Raw genomic sequence first — 20,148 nt, forward strand, 5'->3', positions numbered from 1 at the left:
TGAACAATTAAAAATGATTTTGATTGCTTTTTTAAATTAGAACTAAACCGCAATATACCGTCTCGAATGAAGGCTCGTAAGATTAAATGCGCGGCACCTTATGCCATATCGTTATAGGCTTTCGAGAGAAGAGGCGAAATCGCGTGGGCACGTAGACATCTTCTAAGAAACGTGTCTCCATCCGTTATAACAGGTTACAGCCCGCGTACTCTGAGATTCCATGTGTCTCTCCTGATGCACAGCGACCTCGGATATACGCGGTGATCCACGAGTAAACCCGCATTAGCGTCCGTTCTTACATTTGCATTCTACGATGTATAATTCATGTGTAATTTAAACGCTGCCCGATGACAAGCAAATTTAGAAAGATAAAAAGTGTTACGATGAATGTTATCCCAAATAATACATTATTAATAAATTATTCTTTTTGTATGTAACTTAATTAAGGACAATTCACCTCTTTCTTTAATTTTCGATCGCGACTTTGTTAAAGCCATTGATGCTTCGACAACTAACATTCTTTTAGAAATAACGGAGAAAACGCGCGACTTTTAGGACACCCCGCGTATACGCCCACCGTTCTTCGTCAACGTGCACGCGTATGCGTGGGCGTGTATGTGTGTGAGATGTGTGTTATGTGCGAGCGGTGTGCGATCGACGTAACGGTTATTCGCCGAAAGTGAGTCTCTTGTGTCTTCCGAGTTACTGTCTCTTTCGCCGCCGTCTCCGCATCATCTTCCTCCGACCGTGTTCCTCGTGCGAGATTTTACTTTATACGCACCGGTTCCTCTTTATGGTTTGTTATCTCATATAAAAAGTGCCAGAAATAGCCATTCTTTCAACATTATTGTCTTTTCGTTAGTAATTAAAAGAAATATCTTGATTATATTCTTATTAGAAAGAGCATTAGATATTTCCATTTCTTCTGTGTATTTTTTACACAAATAAGTATCTATAACATTGCCGTCTTCCAAAGTTTTACTTCCTTTTCTAATTTATTTTTTAATATTTATCTCTTTACGTCGCCTCTTCTACTTTTATTCCGAGGCTACACTTTCGTCGCGTTTTTTTAATATTGTTGAAAAAAAAATGGCGGGTCTGTCTCCGTACTGTGAAGAAATTCTAAACGATCAAAAATTGCGAAGAGAACGAAACGACTTGCATTGAAAAATGGAAAAGAGAAAGCTAACCAGTACCACCATAAGAAGCTGTCATTAAATTAAGTGCTGGTGACATTAGGGCATTCAAGGTACAAAGGTTGAGAGATTTTGCCGCAAGATTTTATTGTCGCGCTATACCGGGCGATCTTTTTTCAGATGAAAACGTATGTCGTTGCGCGCGTTTACTCTCCCCTATACAATCGCGTATTAAACGTACGCGGAGAAAGGCGAAGGGCCGCGAGATGAAAGGGCAGCTTCCCGAGGAGAAGCGGGATAGTAAAAGTCGCATTCGATCCGGAGGGACTGCCAATCAGTCATCTTCCGCTCGAGGGTGATTTTGTTCGCCGTCATACAGGCCAGGGGGAGGGTGTCAAGGGTCAGCGATATATTGGACTGAGTTCTGTGTGATCTATTGTCGTCGGGAAAGGAGGAAAAGAAACGCCAAGCAACCGAGAAAGGGATTCAAACCCGAATGAGGCTCGAATTTCAACGTCCTCCTCGTATGGATTTCCTACTGGAGGGATAAAAACGAGGGAAAGATTTACCTTCGAGCTCGAGGACATGTCAATTCTCGCTGAAAGACAAACTATAGTGCCAAGAAAACTACAACAGGATATCTACTCCCTGAAAAAAAAAAAGGAGAAGCAGGAATTTTTAAGGAGTTTCTTTTATTTTCTTTTACCTGGAAAAATTAGGGAATTCTCGTAGAATTTTATTGGGACGAATTTTTTAAAAAAATTGATAAAATCTTATATTGAAAACAGTTAACAATCCGCCGATAAGACAAAAAATGAAAATGTTATGAAAAATGTCTATTTTATGAAAGCTATTCAATTTTTTCAAATACATTTGCAAATCTATCGCTTGAAACTTAAGCGGCTTCGTGGTTTTTTTTTTTTTTTTTTTTTTTTGTGAATGAGTCAAAAGCATTAGAAGAAAACGCATACAATGTGAAAGGATTTATTTTATTTCCTTTACCTGGAATTTTGAACAAAATATCCCTCGGGGGATTTTCAGTAAATTATTTTACAAAATTTCAGTAGAGACATCCTGTATAGGGTCTTGACTATAATAAATAAAATAATAAGAAGTATAGAATATTATGAAATAATAAAAAGAAACAATAAAATTTGTATATTTTAATCATATTTGAAATTCTCGTTTAATTGCAAACTCAGATATTTTTTTAACAAAATATATATTGTTCTGTGAAATTATCTCATATGATATAATATATTTATCTCCCGTATCATATTATAAGATATATTTAAAAAAATATTACTGTGTTTAAATGAGCCATTACTACTAACCGGTTTTTTTCTATCGCGATTTAACTGTTTACAACCGAAACCGCGTCTATAAATATAGATGATAATACACTGATTCCATTTAAGGGAGTGTAATAATATTGAAACAATGTTTTTAATTAATACGTTACACAATGTCGTACGTACAAAGTATGTCACCGGCAAATGCGTCTGCATTTGCGGTAAATTGCATTTCATTCATCCCGACGCGTCCGTGACTCCACGAATTCCAGCAGCTTTCACGCATACCCATACACGCGCACGTGCCTAAACGTTTGCACGTGTGACTATTTTCGTTCATTGCTTTCTCGAGCGATACAGCTTGAGTCACGTTAATTCGCCAACTCGCACGCCGCATCGCCGAGCCGGCGCTAATACATTATGTAAACTCTCGACGATTACCGGTTGTAGTCTAATTATGTATGGCATGGCAAAAAAAACCTCTTCGTCAGCCGTTGTATCTTAAGTGCCGGCGCGGTTCATACTTCCTCTGCCCCGAGAAACCTCTTTGATACTTGATATAAATAAGTAGGAATAGAATTAAAAATTCAGCAAATTTTTAACGGCTGTCGGAAATCGATTAAATTAAATCGATCGATCTGATAGTGATCTGATTAAGGAAGCTTTATAAATATGAAATATTTAATACAATCTATTATTTTTCTTTCTTTCTTCAATTCTCTTTTTTTATTATATTTATTATTATAAAGAAAAATTTACAAATTTTTTATACAATTTCCTTTATACGATATCTGTTTGTAATATTTATTTAGAAATATTAATCTATAAAAATTGAATACATGTCAAAGAATAAAACGAATGTGTACAGCAATATGTATCAGTGACATGTGCGTATTAATTTTACAAACTTTACATGCAATAACGATGATATTTTTATATAAATATTGATAATAATGCTATGAATTTTAAAAATAGATATCGTAAATTTTGCTTTCAAAATTAGCTTCTGACACTATAAGAAAATTAAAATATAGCATCAAACTTAAAATATAGCATTACAGTAGCCTATAATTAATATATTATTGATTAATTAAAGAACTTTTAAATACACTCCTGTGTTCGTACCTCTTCAGAGGTATCTGTCATTCAATTATGCATCCTTATGCTTCGCTAAGATTTATCGAGGCTTAAACTTCCCGATGATCCTTCGTGGTCCTTGAAGTGCCTTCGAATGGTCCGTCCACTCAATTTCCTGCGACCTATATACTGGACCTCAGACAGCGAGACAAGATCGTCGTGCACCGAGCGACGATAGCCACCCGTTATCATCGTCCCTTTCCAGCGAATTTCCAGCGGAAAGGGCGGAATTCCGCGTGCCTGCCATCGCGCGCGCGTGCGCACGCACATTCGCACATTTATTCGCATGACCATGGCCAAGGATCGGCGAAATGGACATAGGTCAGTTACCGTTAAAGCCGCGCGCGATTTTATCGCGGGCCGTAAATATCATTTATTTCAGTCATTACGCCATGCGTTACGCAATTAACATGCGGATGTATAATGCATGAGTGTGTGCATTTAACGCCGCCGTGGGCCCTTCTCGGATTTTCGCACGCGGTCGCCGGAAATCCGATGGAGGCGCAGTCGCTGCTGCTGCGATTTCGCATATATTCGCGTGCACGTAGATATATCTTTCTCGCGGCAACGGCGAATTAAATTAATGCCTTTTTATTGTACCTTGTATCCTGCTCCGAGAAATGCGCATCATTATATGGTACATCTTTTTGCAAATAGCATCGTCCAGACGAGAAAAACATGTCCTCGCAAAAATTTATCAAAACCTAATCGTTATAATTATACCTCTCATTACACATATAATTATATATAGTATATATTAACGTCTATTATATTAAATATTATTACATTTCTTGAAGAATGTATTATTAATATTAATGTTCAATACGCAAGGAAGTTTTATACATATCGAGACTTTATTGATGAAACATTACTTTTTAATTGAAATCTTCTATCTTCTTTGTCGTGTTTGAAATAAGAGAAAAGACGAATCGCATTCCACACACACACACACACGCGCACAATTATTTTCCTTGTCTCTTGATACGTTATGAAATTTATGCTCGATAAAAAGCGCGACGTGTTATTATTTCATAACAAACTTTTATTAACAAGGCGATTTTCAATTCTCTCTTCTTAGGATGAAATTATTTTTGAAACTCGTTTGCGCTATTACGAGCAAAGTTTGGGCGAAAAAAATTCGAAAAGACGTCAGTTGGCCAGTTTGCGAACATAAATTCGTGTCGCTCTCGGGAAATCGTGCAATACTTTACCTCCGCTTTGTTCGAGTCTCGCAAACTTCGGGTCCCCGAAGTGGGTGGACGAGTTGGCGCGCTGCCGTAATAATAACCAGCTCTTCCGTACTTTCGCAACTTTCGGGCGAAAGGGACGAGATCCGCGGACTGCTCTACTACACGCGTGCTTATCGTGAGTATAGGTCAGTTATGCAACTGTGATGCCGCCGCGACCGTCATCGTCCGAGACCCCACTTTCGCGTTCTCTCTCGAAAAAAATCGCGTCGTTATTCCTGACGTCTCTTTATCCTCTACCAACTGATCTAATCGCATAATTGTTTTGACGTAGGTACTTCGTGCAAAGGACGATAATCTTAATATTTATATCGCGTGCATATAAATTAAAATAGAATCAGCTGGACGAGAGGTGGGAGAAAACTTTATTGTGAGAACAAGGGAATTTTTTTTTTTTTTTAGATTATTGTTTTATCAATACTATATTTAGAACTGTATTTGGGACAATTACGATTCCATCAATATAGTACGATCACGTTTAAGAGTGTTCCGAGATAAAAGAAAAAATACGCGACGATTTTATTTCTGAGCGCGTATATCAAGCGTCTCTCGTAAGCGTCAGCTTCTGTGATAATTTACGGACAAAGAATTTATAATCGCGCGAAAAGAAGGAGAGAGCAATCCATCAAATTCGCCGTGAGTGATTCGAAATTAGAAAGGATGATTCGATGGACGGAGGAATGAAGATGAGTCAATAAAACGGCGCGGCACGCGCGTCTTTCTGCCACTTGCCGCCGAGACTGACTGACTGACTAACTAACTACGGTTACGCGTTGCGTAAACGTCGTCGCGCGCGCGCTATCGTAACGTGGATGGAAAGGTCAGTGTCTCTCTTTCTCTCGGGTGTGACGTCGTCGTGGTTCGCGCGCACACCATACGCAATGGACGGACGTCCCGAAATATCCGCGAACGGCAGAGGAAGATCGCGCCGGCCTTATCCGGACGCGCGCGCGCGCGGCGGCGGCGGTGACGGGGGGACGTTGATGCCGATGTTTTTTTTTCGTCGTTCTTTTTTCGCGGCCACACTTTACAGCCGACCGGATAATTTACGACCGCCGATATACGCGACGAAATGGTCGCGGAACGGCGGATTTTTTTTTTTCCGCGGAACGAAACTTGTTTTATTCGCGTACGAAGGAAGAGAACGTGGAATATGAGAACGTGTGTGTTCGCGAGATTTATTTCTGGCCCGCTTTTTTGGAGGAACTGACAATAATGCGGAAGATTGCGGGCTTGTAACGGCTTGTCATGTTGTTATCGATTCGCGTGTTTTTCATTCACATTTAGCGGTAAACCTGACCGTCTCGTGATTTTTGTTCTTGTATTTTATATTGAATGGGCTCGGTGTAGTAAAAGTAAATCTAGCGTAAAACGAAGAATTGGATATGAAAGAGTCGATCTTTATTAAAAAATTTAAAATTCTCTTCTTTTTATTCTAGCGATAAAGAGATACTTTTTTTATAATATTATCAATCATCACATTTTTTATAATAAAATAATAAAAGTCATTATTTAAGAGATTATAAAAGTTTAACGAGTCAACGAGAAAAATAGAATACTTTTTACCATCTGTTAAAATTTTTATTTAAATAAAGAGAATTTTTTTTATTAAAAAATATTTATCTTGTTTTTATTATTGAAAAAAAAAATATATATATATATATATATATATGTATATAATTTTATTTTATTTACATTTTATTTATATACATTTATTATACTTCATTTTTTATTTGCTTAGATAAAACTTTTACACGATATTAAAAAGTATATACATCTTTGGTTTACTAGACTCTTATCTTTGGTAATTAATTTTTATTTCTTCAAGTACAAGCAGAGAAGCGGCAACTTCTGTGCAAATGCCTCGAAATTAGATCGCTATTAACAAATTCGATAATAAACCCGGAACGCGCGTCCACGTATTTTTCAGCGTCTATATATTTTTTCGCGCCTCGATTTGCCTGGAAATTGCCGAAACGGCTCGTCGTACCGCGATACTGATGGAAGCCATGGAACCCGAAACGACGACGGGGCCAGGCCAATTGGCAATGTCTAGGCCTGTAATTAGGTTTGCGTTGGTGGTAACGTCATTACTTGGTAAGCTTGCAATTTCCTCGTGGCCGCCACCACCGTCGTCGCCGCTCGTCGTCTCCAACCGGTTTCCTTCGTGACGGTTCGCGGTTGCCACGAAGCCGCTGTCGACCGGCCACCGGACTCGTTTCGCTTGTACCTGGAGAGAAAAAAGGTACGAGCGGAACGTGGCAAGGGATCAGCCGTACTTTTATTCGGATAAATTGTACCGCCGTTTTGTCATTTCTGCCAACGTAACGATCGCGCGTTCAAAAACGCAACAACTATCTCGAGAAATCTGCAACGATATCTTCTTATTGTCCGATTTCAAAAGCGGTAGATATGGTATCGCGTTAAAGAAATTTTTGTCGCATTGTATATGAAATCGCTTGTGTAACATATAATAATTCTATTACAGAAATTACCAATAATTTAGGGGATCGATTATTATCCAATATTTTTTTATTGGCATTTATAACAATAATAATATTGTTGGATTGACTAATTTAATTCTTTGACTCGATTAGAAAATATCTTTCTTAATTTAATTAGCGCACGAATTATTAAGGAAAAATTCATTATTAAAAGGATAATGTGACAAAAGTGAGACACATCTCTTATAATAATATAATAAGACATAATACAAGGATAATATAAGATAAAATATAATATAATAAGGATAATAAAATAAAACGAACGTAATACAGAGTAAATACAAATTTTGGGACGAATGAGAGAGAAAGGAAAGAGAAGCGCAAAAATTTTCGCCAAGTTTGCGAATTAAAAAACTTACTCCCTTTTTCCTTTTACTTAAACTAAACTGATTCAATCTATCTTTGCGTGTTGCAGTGGAGTCGCAGTTTCTTGCGGGGAATGCAGCAGCAGCGGCACCAGCGATATCACGGAACCGGGCTCGCCGTGCAGCACCAGCAGCGACGAGGGGGTAGCCGCGTTACGCGGCACGTCCGCCAGTCCGCTGCTGCCGACCCAGCCCAAGCTGGCGCCGTCGTCGCAGATCGGCACCAGGCCCCAGTGGCCCTGGACCCCGCCGTTGGCGGCGACCGCCTGTTCCACCACCGCGTACAAGAGGCTGAGGGGCGAACCCGAGGCCGGCGCCCTCCCGCGCTCCGGCGCCGCCGATCCAACCTCCAGGGGTGCCGTCAAGACGAACGGAAAGACTGGCCAGCATCACCACGAGTCCCAGGGCAAGATCACGGAGTACTTTAAGACGCAGATCAAGCCACAGCAGCCGAAGGTTGGTATATATTTTTACTCCGAAGCGATTTTTTTTTTTTTTTTTTTTTTAATTTCTTAATGTTAGTACTAGAGCACTAATCATAGGAATGCTCTGGTATTAAAAAATAGAGAAATTTACAGAAAGTGAAATTGATTCTGAGAAAGGCTTATATTATGTATCAAAAAGTAAATATATTAGAAAGTAATAGAAATTTTAGGGTGACATAATAAGGATGTCAGGGATAAACTTCGGTTCCGCAATTTCAAGACACTTTTCTGTAAAAAATGAATTGCCGAAAGCGCTACAGGTATCCGACTCACAATTTCCTTTTGTTCGGGAAAAAAAAAAATATATATATATATATATATATATATATATATATATATATGAGTTTTGGAAGGTCGGCTTTGAACGATTTGTGAGTTGGGTATCTATAATAGTCGGTTGCATTACTCGAACGTAATGGCACCGACAAATCTTGAGCTTCGAGTTGTATGAAACTCTAGAATCTTTTAGGAATTAATTCTCGAAAGAGTGTACAGTTGTAAAGAAAAGCTTCTTCTTTGTTTAATTTGAAACGGATAATTTTAATCTGCGAATTGTAGATGTTTAAAATTGAATATTATAAAATTGCGTAATATCTATCGTGTTCGGCGACATTTAATTTGTAAAAGTCACACAGTTATATACTAAAGTAAAAGAAAATTTGCAACGAAAGGAAAGTGTTTCCTCTCAATAAAATCAACGTAAATAATGGAAGTGTTGAAGATATCACTCTTTACTTCACGCGAGTACTTCAGATATAGATTTGCCTTATCGGCACACTCGCACATTTATCGGATATTGAATTAGCTCTTTTTTTAAATTAACCTGTGCAGAAATGGTTTTGCTATCGGTCGATATTAATTCGCGGAAAGCTGCTCTCGTTCTATCGATCGACAATTTAATATGACACATACTCAATAATTCACGCGTACGTTTAAACGTTATAAATGTATGTTTCTCTTATTTATAGTACGAAAGTAAAGTTAATATTAGACCAAGCAAAAAAGGAAAGATGATTAATTATACTACGATTACGAGAAACAAATAGAGAGAGGTAAATAAAAAAAAAACTAGATAAACAATTTTTTAAATTTTTACAATCTTGCTTATTCGAACGGTTGAATTTTTTTTTTTTTTTTTTTTATTGATAGATTATTTTAATGCTGCGATCCAAACGATACTGAGTTTGCTTTAACAAAAACAAAGATGTTTTCAATGTTACCGAAATGTTTATTAGAGAATATAGAACATAGAACACGCCAGATATGAACATTTGCCTGACGCATATATATACTGCTCGTTATCATAAAGTTCTTATTTGATATAAATTCATTTTTGATTATTTCTTTCATTATTTTTTTTTAATATGGACATTATTAACATTATTGCTTTGGTCGCTTTTTTCATTGGAAAATTTAAATAATTTTTCGTTTGATTATCCTTTATTTAATTTTAAGATAATATTCTAGCTGATAAAAATAAATAAATATATAACAGTTCCATTGTTACAATCGCATTTTTGTTGATAGGTCAAAAAAGCAAGCGAGATGTCAGTGCTAGTAGCAAAGAGCTCGTCAGAATTTCGGAGGCCACCTACGGTGCAGAGGAACAAGGGTGGACTCGCTAAATACCTGGGCAACGCAATGTCCTCTAACCCGAGCCGCGGCACCTCGACTAACGATTGGGAAGCGAGAACGCTAACATCGCCATCGGCGGCCGCGAAGAAGCCGCCGCTAGTCGTCGTGCCGAGGGCTAATAGCAAAATAGACAAGAAACTGCCGAAGCCGCTGCCAACTTTGCCAATCTCGAATGATGTACTGAAGAATCTATCCAAGATCTCATCCCTTAGGTATAGATATTCCGATTTCGAATTCGCAGCATGTCTTTCGCAAAAGCGCTGATTTCACTATCTCGTTTGCTATTAGACGCACACATTGATTGGAAAGTTTGGATTACTTTATCTTAACTAGATTTGCTTACATTTCTGTCAAAAGAATAAGGGTGTCCCACCAAAAGTGGCCACCCACTTTTATCTTTTAAACTAAAAGAGATAGACCATAACAAATATATATCAAATTAAATTCAAACTGTACTCTATTGTAAGCATAATGATTGCTTTCAGAAGTTATCTGTGTTTACGAACGGAGAGGTATGCATAATTTTTTTTATAATAATGTGAATATTTCGATATGATAAAAGTTATAACACTGTTTGAAACGAATACAACGATGTATAATATAATGTAAATATTTTATATATTATACAAGTTTTATATTGACTTAAAATATCGCGGGCGACGTCTTTTCACTTTCTGCCCTGTGTTATGACCAACTTCTGACTCGTACATTAGAGATTGACATATGTCATATTGTCATTTGATCATAATATTCAATCCGAAGTTGGTCATATCGCAGGCCGAAAAAGAGTAGACGTCGCCCGCGATATTTCAAGTTGATAAAACACGTATAATATATAAAATATTTCCATTATATCATACATCGTTGTATTCGTTTCAAACAGTGCTACAAACTTTTATCACATCAAAATATTCATGTTTTTATAAAAAAATTATGCTCACGATAGAGTTCAGTTTGAACCATTTAATTTGATATATATTTGTTATGGTTTATCTCTTTTAATTTAAAAGATAAAAGGTATACGATGTCGCGTACATCGTATTTTTGAAACTTTATTTTTCTAGTACGATTCCTTTTTTTAGGATAATATCTCCAGATTTTATAAAGAATTAGGGGTGTGGAATCCTATACGTCCCGAAGGTATTATTCTCCAGGCCTTTTATTGGATGTGTGTACAGCTGGGATTGTATAATAATAATATTAATTCACCACAAAAGTGAAGTTGTTCATTTTTTTAGGAAACATATTTAGGTGGGAATGAAACGGGCAATGGTAAGTAAATTTGTTTTCTCAAATTAAAGACTATTCTTTTTTTCACAGATTAACTTCGGACGTGAATATCAATACGGCCAAATGCAGCTCTCCACCTGCTACTGCTGCCTCGTCGCTACTGGGTGAGCCTGTGCCATTGGACTTCAAGGGTTGCATCCTGTCGAAACCACACGTGAACGAGAACAACAATTTGACGAACAGCTGCGGTGGTATCCTAGGCGCGTTGAGATCACAGGGTGGTCGCGACTCACCCATTTCGAGGCTGTCACCGTCAAAGGAAGACAGCAAAGACAAGGATGCGCAACCAACGCCGGTCGACGAGGACGATGTGGATGAGGAGGATTCCCGAAGCAGCGAATCGAAACCGTCGTTGTCGCCCATCCTCTCGGCACCGACTACTATCCGATTTCCGGCGCGAGCGCCCGAGAAGGATAGACCGCAGACTACCGATAGCGGGATCTGCCGCTGGGATAAGTGCGAAGCCAGCTTTGAATCTGTGGGCGGTCTTCTGGAACATTTACAGGTATAGGAACGGAAAATACTTTAATTTTTGCGCAATCAGTTTTCTTTTCATACCGTCTGGAAAATTTATTAACGTCGCACACGATACAATATAAAATCTGTAACTTATACTCATTTCTATATTTATTATCTGTTACAGGCTGCACACATCAACACGCAAACAGGTGGTGATAACTTTGTTTGCCACTGGCAAGGTTGTAAGGTGCAAGGGAGAACCTCGTGTTCCCGTCGATGGTTGGAGAGACATGTTTTGTCTCACGGTGGCAATAAACCCTTCCGATGCATCGTCGATGGTTGCGGTTGCAGATTTAGCTCTCAGGTAAAACACGCGGACTCGCCGCGCGATAATGATTTTCGACCGGATAGATTTTCGAAGATTATAAAATATGCATTTATTTATAGACCGCACTTGAGAGGCACGTGAACGGTCATTTTAATCAGTCGGAAACAAGTAGCAATAATGGAAGACGCAGTTGCGAGAATGGCGGCAAACTCGTTAGGAGGAACGGCAAGAAGCTTAGATATAGGCGACAACCTTGGTCTGGTGAGTGTCATGTTTGACACCTCTTCGATGGATTTTTTTTATTATAATTTTTCGAACTGGTTTGTAATATTAACATCAGCGTGCGTTATTCTTGCAAGTTCTTGCCATTTTTTTAACGCAATGAATATATTTCATCACAAATTGATAGTATGAGAAATGTTTGATGCACATTGTTGAATATCGTAATGTCTTTACAGCGAGACTTTTTGATTATTTTGATTCGGGAGTGATGGAAGGTCTTCAGCATAGGCTACAGGAATTAGCGGCATCGAGAACGCAGGGGCGACTAGCTGAAACGCCAGGAAACTCGATGGCATTAACTAGTCAAGTAAGTTGCAAGTGTAAAACCACTGTAATGCTTGTTAAACTTATCGATTAAGATTCGCTTTAAGAAAAATTGTTCTTTTAGGTTTTAGCGAGGAGAGTTGAGTCGGACGGAAAGACGAAAGTACTGCTGCGATGGTATCCCCAGGATATGTAAGTTCTTGCAATTTAATAATAATTAAATACTTTAATCGCGCGACTGATAACATCGCCGCACGACTCATCAATTTTCTCATTTTCGCGTCTTTCTTTTGCAGAGAACCGGACGAATGGGTACTAGAATCTGAAGTACAAAGCACGAAGCACATACATATTCGCAAGATGGCCGCCAGTAATGCGGAAGAGGTGAGTTTGGCTCTCTATCCAGCGATAAGCAGTCGTGCGCCGCCGACGACGAGAGTGAAGCAACGTCGGAAACCAGTAAAGAACTCGTGATAATGTCGGCCGATCGACCGGATACCAGAACTGACCTAACTCGAGCACTTACACCTGAACCAGAGAGGAAGAACAAAGTGCTGCCGATTGACGAACAGGACACGGTCTACACTCTTCCTGGTCGGTGAAGACAAAGGCCGCCGACAATGCGACCTGAAAATACCCGAACGTATCGAGAGACAGAAAGCACGTTTAGAAGATACTTTATCTCATCTAGAAGAAGGACCAATCCTTTTGCGAATCCAGATCGATTAGAAGATAATCGCAGCGACAGGGAGAAAATTATGCGAAAGATAATAAATTCAGAATGCGTACAGTGTAGTGATAAACAAAGGAGGATATACAGCTGGAGAAAGGACAAAAGAGGGATACGATCATCCGTCCCCTGTTTGAGTCGGACAAGAGTGTTGCTGGTCGTTGTAACGAGCATATTCTTTATCGTCGTTCATTAAAGGATACATCTAACTAATGCGGTAAATTTTATGCACATCCCTGCCACGAGTACCTCGCATATTTCGAAGTTCGTCGGCCTCGGAAGCGCCAAGTCTGGGTCTCGAAAGTGCCTCACCGTGGATACGTTTTGTACCGTGTTCTACCGCCGATCAAGATTCCAGGAATAGATGCGCGGTGGAAACGGTAGTATCGATAGTCAAAGACAAAAAAAAGCGAAAAATGAAGGAAGAAAGCAGTAAAGGGGAACTCTTGTGTAATTTGGTTTTGCCAAAGAAAACCGAGGGAGTGCACAGACCAAATGTTTAAGCGGTAGTTACAATTTATAAGGAGATAATCACTCTGGTGGCCTTAGGATTCAATTAATATCTAACATCGGCCCCTTGGCATTTCCGAGAACTGATGGTATCTTTACGATTTCCGATGATGCCTCGAGAAAAAAAGGAAGAAGATGCGTCTGCTTCGATTTACAACTCGATTGAAATTCGCGTCGACTGTTGTCGTACAATGACATGAAAAGGGACATAAGAGGAAGATACGAAGAAGAGGATCGTGGACAGCGTGAAGCGGACACAGAAAATTGTATCGTAAAATGAGAAAAAATCGCGGAGGAGAGGCTTAGGCTGTTAAATGAGAATGCGAAAGTATGCATGAAAAAGAATGAGAGTGAAAGAGAGAGACTGAATGATATTGCTTCGAACCCGCCGTTCTTTCCCTGAATGGGGTTGACAGTCTCCAAGCTTGAGAGCTCGGCATGAAGTTTGAAAGATTGCAGAATAATCGGACGACACATATGCCACCAAGATTTTTTTCGAGAATTATTCTTCCTAGAAACGAAACGCGTAGAGAGAACGCAATGTACAAAAATGAAAAACTTAGGAAAAGAGATAGTTAACCCTCAGGGTTTGAGGCAAGTAAGCTCTTGCAAAGGGATCTCGAGTTAGCCTCGTTTTTTGCGCCCGAGATGTGTTCGATTTCTCATATACTTCATCGTCGAGTTATCTCTATCTTTCTGCTGAGTCTCGTGCGGCATGTTTTCATACGCTCATCGTGACTCAAAAATTTAATCGCGAAAGATTTTTATCAATTAAATTCCAATCTAATGAAGAGAAACGATAGTAGCTAAACATGCAACGCGACCTATGAGCTGTTATCCTCAAAAGGGGTAAATTACGAAGGCTGTGTTACATTTCCCATGGAGTTGTTAAGGAAAGAATGTGAAAAGTAAACAAAGAATACGACGTGCGCCGTGTCCGCGATCCGCGTAGCTAGCCATCGCGGTCGCGAGAAAGAAGACAAAAGCAATTCTGTTTCCGACCACGATCACTTCTCGCAGCATCGTGGAACGATGCAACGTCCGCGCGCGTATGTGTAGTGAATAAAGGTTGATGTAAATTAAGGCTCGTTAAATTAAGGAGACGGATATGTGTCGTGTCATGTGTGTTGTTGAACGATTAAGAGTGAGAGATTGATTCAGAAACATGGATGGAATGAAAGAGATGAAATGTGAATGAGAATGTTCGAGCGATTGTGAGAAATGGAGACCGCATGAGGCACACACAGACAGACGGTACGTCATTACATACACACCAGCTAAGAAACACTGCCAATACAAAGTAATTAAGAGCTCTACGGTAATTAATCGATTATAATTATTCTTACTATTATTAAAAAAAGTACGAATGTATAAGTGTATAATCGAATAGATCTCTAATTAACGCGCGTAGGTGAAAAATGCAGAGTAAGAAGCGGCTGTTCCGAGAACAGCGCCATCGTTGCATTTACTCCGTGAGGCACGTGTTTTAATGAATTTACAATTAATTTTTCCGAGCTGCGCGTCGCGAACGCTCATGTTGTAAATATAAATACTTAGTTGAAATTATCGTAACGAAACGGCATATTACACTACGGGAATCCTGTACTCGCAAGCCACGCGGCTCGTCGTCGCTGAGACAAGCTACTTCGCGAGTACCCGACAGCTATCTAAAAAAACTATATAATCTCTCTGTATCCTCTTCCCGCGAGGACGATATATCGAGGATCATTCCTTTCTTTTTGAGGGAATCGAAAGATCGACACCAGAAGATGCAAAAGAGAAAACGCGTCACTGCCAAAATTCACGCACTGCCAGCTCCGTCGTTCTTGACGACGTGCCTCTACTAACATAGAATCTCTCTCTGTCGCACGTTCATTTGCGTCGTGCTTCTAACAAACTCGTTCGTGTTGCGGCCCTTTTCTCTTTATATATTATACTTACACACCCACGGTCTAGCCGCAAGCCACTGTTCATTTTCCGGGTTTATATCCGTCGGGCATGTATATATATATCGCCGTTTTTAAAGAAAAACACACTAACGTAACACACACACACACACACACACACACACACACACACACACACACACACACACACACACACGATTACACACACCCCCACACACACGTAGGAGATTAATTTATTTTGAAAAATCTAACAATTAATTTTCCGCATCTATACATTGTGGTCGTTATAATTCACATAAATTTTAAAAAATTAATAATTCACATCCTGAATTCGCGTTTCTAACTCGATAATTTTTATAATTTTAAAAAATTTGTTACTTTTAAAGACTTTCTCTTTAAGATCGGCGATATCTCTCGAGCGCTCACGTGTCGCGAACTGCCAAACTTCATCGAGCCTGTAAATTTGCGAGCACTGCCAACTGCCAGCGGGACATATGGAACAAGACAAGTGTGAAAAGAATCAAATATACAATGGGTCTTGTTCATCGCGTTTTTAAACCGATCCGATTTTCACCGAGACAGTGCCATACGAGGTCTCGTGACAAACCACCATGCGTTTTTTGTGATCGACAATTTCGGGCTGAGACACGATGAGAAATAAAAGCAAGATTTGAGAAGCGAAGGATATTATATATAATAATATTGATACATCTTAAAACACCATGAGAGATACGATGTAAATGACAGAAATCCAAAGAAATCTCTTAAACGTCCGAAAAATGTTTGAAAGCACTTAGACGACACCTTGTAAGTATCTCTTTACGACGTACTTTAAACATCTGCGTTATTTGAGAATTAACTGCATTTTTATATTTACATCTTGCTTCTTATATCTTTGTCTTATATTTTCTCGCATCTCGTTCAATCATATTCATCGCCTATTTTTATTCTTTCGTGGCGCGATCGTTGTTCCGATCGTTACTTCTGTCTTTTCACCTTGCCAATTTTCTGTTATAAGTTTTCTCTGCTCGTGTAAAACGAATTGTCATTATTAGTCGAAATTAATATCGATCGAGTAAGGGACCAATTTTTTACGCAAGTGAAAACTTGTCCACCATTTCTAGGTGCATTCTATATCGAGTTTTTTTTTTTTTTTTTTTTTTTTTTTTTTTTTTTTTTTTTTGACATGTTTAATTTCGATTAAAAAATACAATCAATTATATCGTGTTAGATCGAGTTTCAAAACTATTTTCTTTACGCGCGAATCTTTAGATATAATTTATTAGAGAGAAAAAGAACTGAGCAGGGAGGTTCCATTAGTTGTTAAGTAAGTTGTATTTTCTTTTTATTTTTTGGTAATATTTCTCTTTTATAAGCGCAAAGGTGAGATGATAGAAAGGAGCTTTCGGTTACTTGATCGCGCTTGATCTCACGAAATGGAAGAATCGCAACAAATCGTAAAGAGAGAGAGAGAGAGAGAGAGAGAGAGAGAGAGAGACACTTCGAAGGTCCTTCCAATTATAATTAATTATTTCTCGCAATGTGTAAAAGTATAACTTTGAGCTAATCGGCAATACAAAAGTCACGGAAAGGTACAAAAAAAAAAAACGGGATTAAGTTTCGCGGGATTAATTTTTCGACGAGCTTCGGTATGATAGCCCTTAGCGATCTTGTACGATAAGTTTATTCGAGAGTTGCGAATATATACGTTTATATAGGTCGCTTGTATTGTATAATTATACGATTGGCGAGTCTAATTCCAACATTAAGTATTCTCTTGTACGTTATTGTATTTTTCGTTTGTAATTAATCGTAATTAAGGTTTATACGCGTTGTTTTATTGCCAAGAAAAACGAATCGACTGCGTTTAGTTGAAAGATTTCTTTTTATGCTTCGGCACATGGCGGTCTCGTTCGTCGCAATTTTGGCGTGCTTGAAAGTCTGCAGCGAACAAATTTCTTTCTATGTAAACATGTGAAGGACATTAAAAGAAAATATATGTGATGTATGTATGGCTCACAAACGCGTAACTGTAACGTCTCGTGTATTTATCATCATTCTTCGTATCGGCCTGCTGATAATTCTAAATTATCGATATAGAACCTCTCTAAATAATAATAATAATAATAATAATAATAATAATAACGCGAAAAAGAGACGGAAGGCTGAAAAAGAAATAAAAGAGGGAGACATATGAAAAAGCAACGTAAACGATTTGTATACATTTTTCTAGTACACAAAGTCTGACCCGAAACGGAAATCATCCCGTTTCTATGATTTCTGGTGTTCTTTTTTTTATACATGTCCGTACGTTTTTTGTAGAATTAAATCTTAATCCACGCGATGCGCAATGCACTAAATAATATGGATATACGTTTAAGGGGGACGCTATAACGTGTTCGGTAAGATATAATTAAGTTTGTATTAGCGTTATATACATATAGAGAAAAGTGAAAGAAAATATAGCGAAATACGTGGACACCCATTCCTTTTTTTCTTATCGCGATTTTGGAAAAAACTTTGCTGAACACACATACATATGCATATGCACACGCTAAGTAAATGTACGCCGATAGACTTACTTCTACCTTTTTGACGGTGCGTGCGAGAACGTGAGAGAGAGAAAAGAAAATCACTAGCCATAATTAACAAAGTGGTGAACGCGAGAGAGGAAGAGAAAGAGAAAGAATGATATGAATATATGTGTAAGAATGTGAGAGATACGGGGAGAGATACGGGCAACGTATTTTTACAAAAATTAGAGAAAAATATGCAGAGACGAAAAAAATATGAAAGAAATTTCACCTGTGAGATTCTCTTTCCTAATCAATTTATATAATAGCAACTTTATCCTGCATTTCACCAATATAATCGTATTAGCGTCATATACAGAAAGTACCTCTTTCCACAGAGAACAAGTAGTCTTATCTCTTTCTCCGATAAATCCACGCGAAGGTTTATAATATAAAATCGCATAAGTAGCTCGCGCGAAAATCAGCAAAAATTAAAATCGAGGAAACGTTTCCACGAGATTGATCGTATCGTATCTTACAATAAATTCAAACTTTAGTATACAATTTTATAAATACATTCTTACTACAAAAACAAACAAAAAATACAAAATACACATCTACGCAATTAATCAAAACCCCGCATAAGAGCGAGAAAAAACTCCGCAACTTTTTGCGTGGAATTTAGAAACATCTTGGAAACATCGAGAGAAAGAGAGCGGATATTTCTTTGAACACATATACAAATTTGAGGATCTCACAAGATATTGACGAATGAAAGAACGAGTAAGATTTACACGTTACAAACGTGCGAGGATTCTGTATCGGTACGACTTGCCAGTTTCATCGATCCCGATTGTCGGCATGCGAGGATGCATCGGATGTATCGATTGAAATTACAAAGCTTGTAAATGTATAAACAAAAAAAAAAAAAGAGAAACCAGCTAAACCGATTGAAATGATTGCGTCGGATATTATTTTGAGCAAACGCGGCGGGAATATAATTTTCGACGGGTTTCTCTCCAGCCGAGTCTCCAATTCGGTCTTGTAAATAATTGAATGTAACGACATACACAAAGACCCCCCCGAGATATGTGTATAAGTATAGCTTATTACAGATATAGTGTTTGCATTTATTATAAATTCTATGTAAAAGCGTGACGCGAGAAAGAGAGGGAATCGAGCGATCGCGACAAGGGGCCGCTTGTAAAATTCTCTTAGTAAAACATCGTGATGGTTCTGTTTGTATTATCAGTATTACAAGTATCTTTCTGTTCATTAGTCATTCCCAAAAAATTTCTATAAACTGCCGCATATTTCAATCATCATTATTCAGAAACGCATCAATTTTATTTAATTATATATTTTTATTATTAATTATATATTTTTATTTTTTTCTGATAGTATATGAAAAAGATACTAGAGATATAATACCGATATAAAAATCTGTAGAGTTAAGCATAATATCCTTGTCATGTTTATTCCGATATATCAAACTTTTTAATTATATATAATTATGTAATTATGGCCTCGCGAGATCGCTTCGATTAGAAAAGTGCTTGTACATGTATAAAAGTAGAAAAATATATTGCATAATTTAAATTAATATGATTTATAGCGTGTAGAGAGAGAGAGAGAGAGAGAGAGAATGAGAGAATGAGAGACAGAGAGAAATTCGACGAGTACGCGCGGGATGATGAAAAGCTGGTGAGTCGGCTCTTGTCGATCTAATTTCCAATTATCTCATAGGTCCTGTAGATTCTTGAAATGGAAGAAGGAAATGATTTTTTTCTCTCGCTACGTGGACGAAGCGGCGATAATCGAGCGTGAATGATCGCGTGAAATATTCTGAGCCCGGAATCTGTCCCGAAAACGATCTCAAGCGATTTCTCTCGCCGCTTCGTCGAGATCGATATGCAGGTTTGCTTTTCTCATATTGCGACAAGACTCGATATCGCGTAGCGAGGAGGAAACGGAAGACGTGATAATTAGCACGGTTGTTTCGCACTGCCAAATAATAATAAAAGAAAAGACAACCACAAGCGTTCATTGTGTGGATCGACCGAT

General features: G+C 38.3%; 1 protein-coding gene across 1 annotated transcript in view; it reads left to right on the forward strand.

The window, feature by feature from the left end:
* Positions 1-16,733, forward strand: part of Jing (AE binding protein 2 jing) — an 85,065-nt gene extending 68,332 nt beyond the window's left edge. The window contains exons 2-9 of the mRNA XM_070293731.1: positions 7,732-8,137; positions 9,694-10,013; positions 11,122-11,596; positions 11,735-11,914; positions 11,998-12,139; positions 12,337-12,467; positions 12,549-12,616; positions 12,721-16,733. Of these exons, the coding sequence (XP_070149832.1) occupies positions 7,732-8,137; positions 9,694-10,013; positions 11,122-11,596; positions 11,735-11,914; positions 11,998-12,139; positions 12,337-12,467; positions 12,549-12,616; positions 12,721-12,898 (1,900 nt within the window). The 3' untranslated portion in view covers positions 12,899-16,733. The remainder of the gene's footprint in view (positions 1-7,731; positions 8,138-9,693; positions 10,014-11,121; positions 11,597-11,734; positions 11,915-11,997; positions 12,140-12,336; positions 12,468-12,548; positions 12,617-12,720) is intronic.
* The last annotated feature ends 3,415 nt before the right edge of the window (positions 16,734-20,148 follow it).

The sequence above is a fragment of the Polyergus mexicanus genome, unplaced genomic scaffold (assembly GCF_030449975.1).
Source record: "Polyergus mexicanus isolate NDT 795.1 unplaced genomic scaffold, iyPolMexi1.0 SCAF_4, whole genome shotgun sequence".
NCBI classification, from domain to species: Eukaryota; Metazoa; Arthropoda; class Insecta; order Hymenoptera; family Formicidae; genus Polyergus; species Polyergus mexicanus.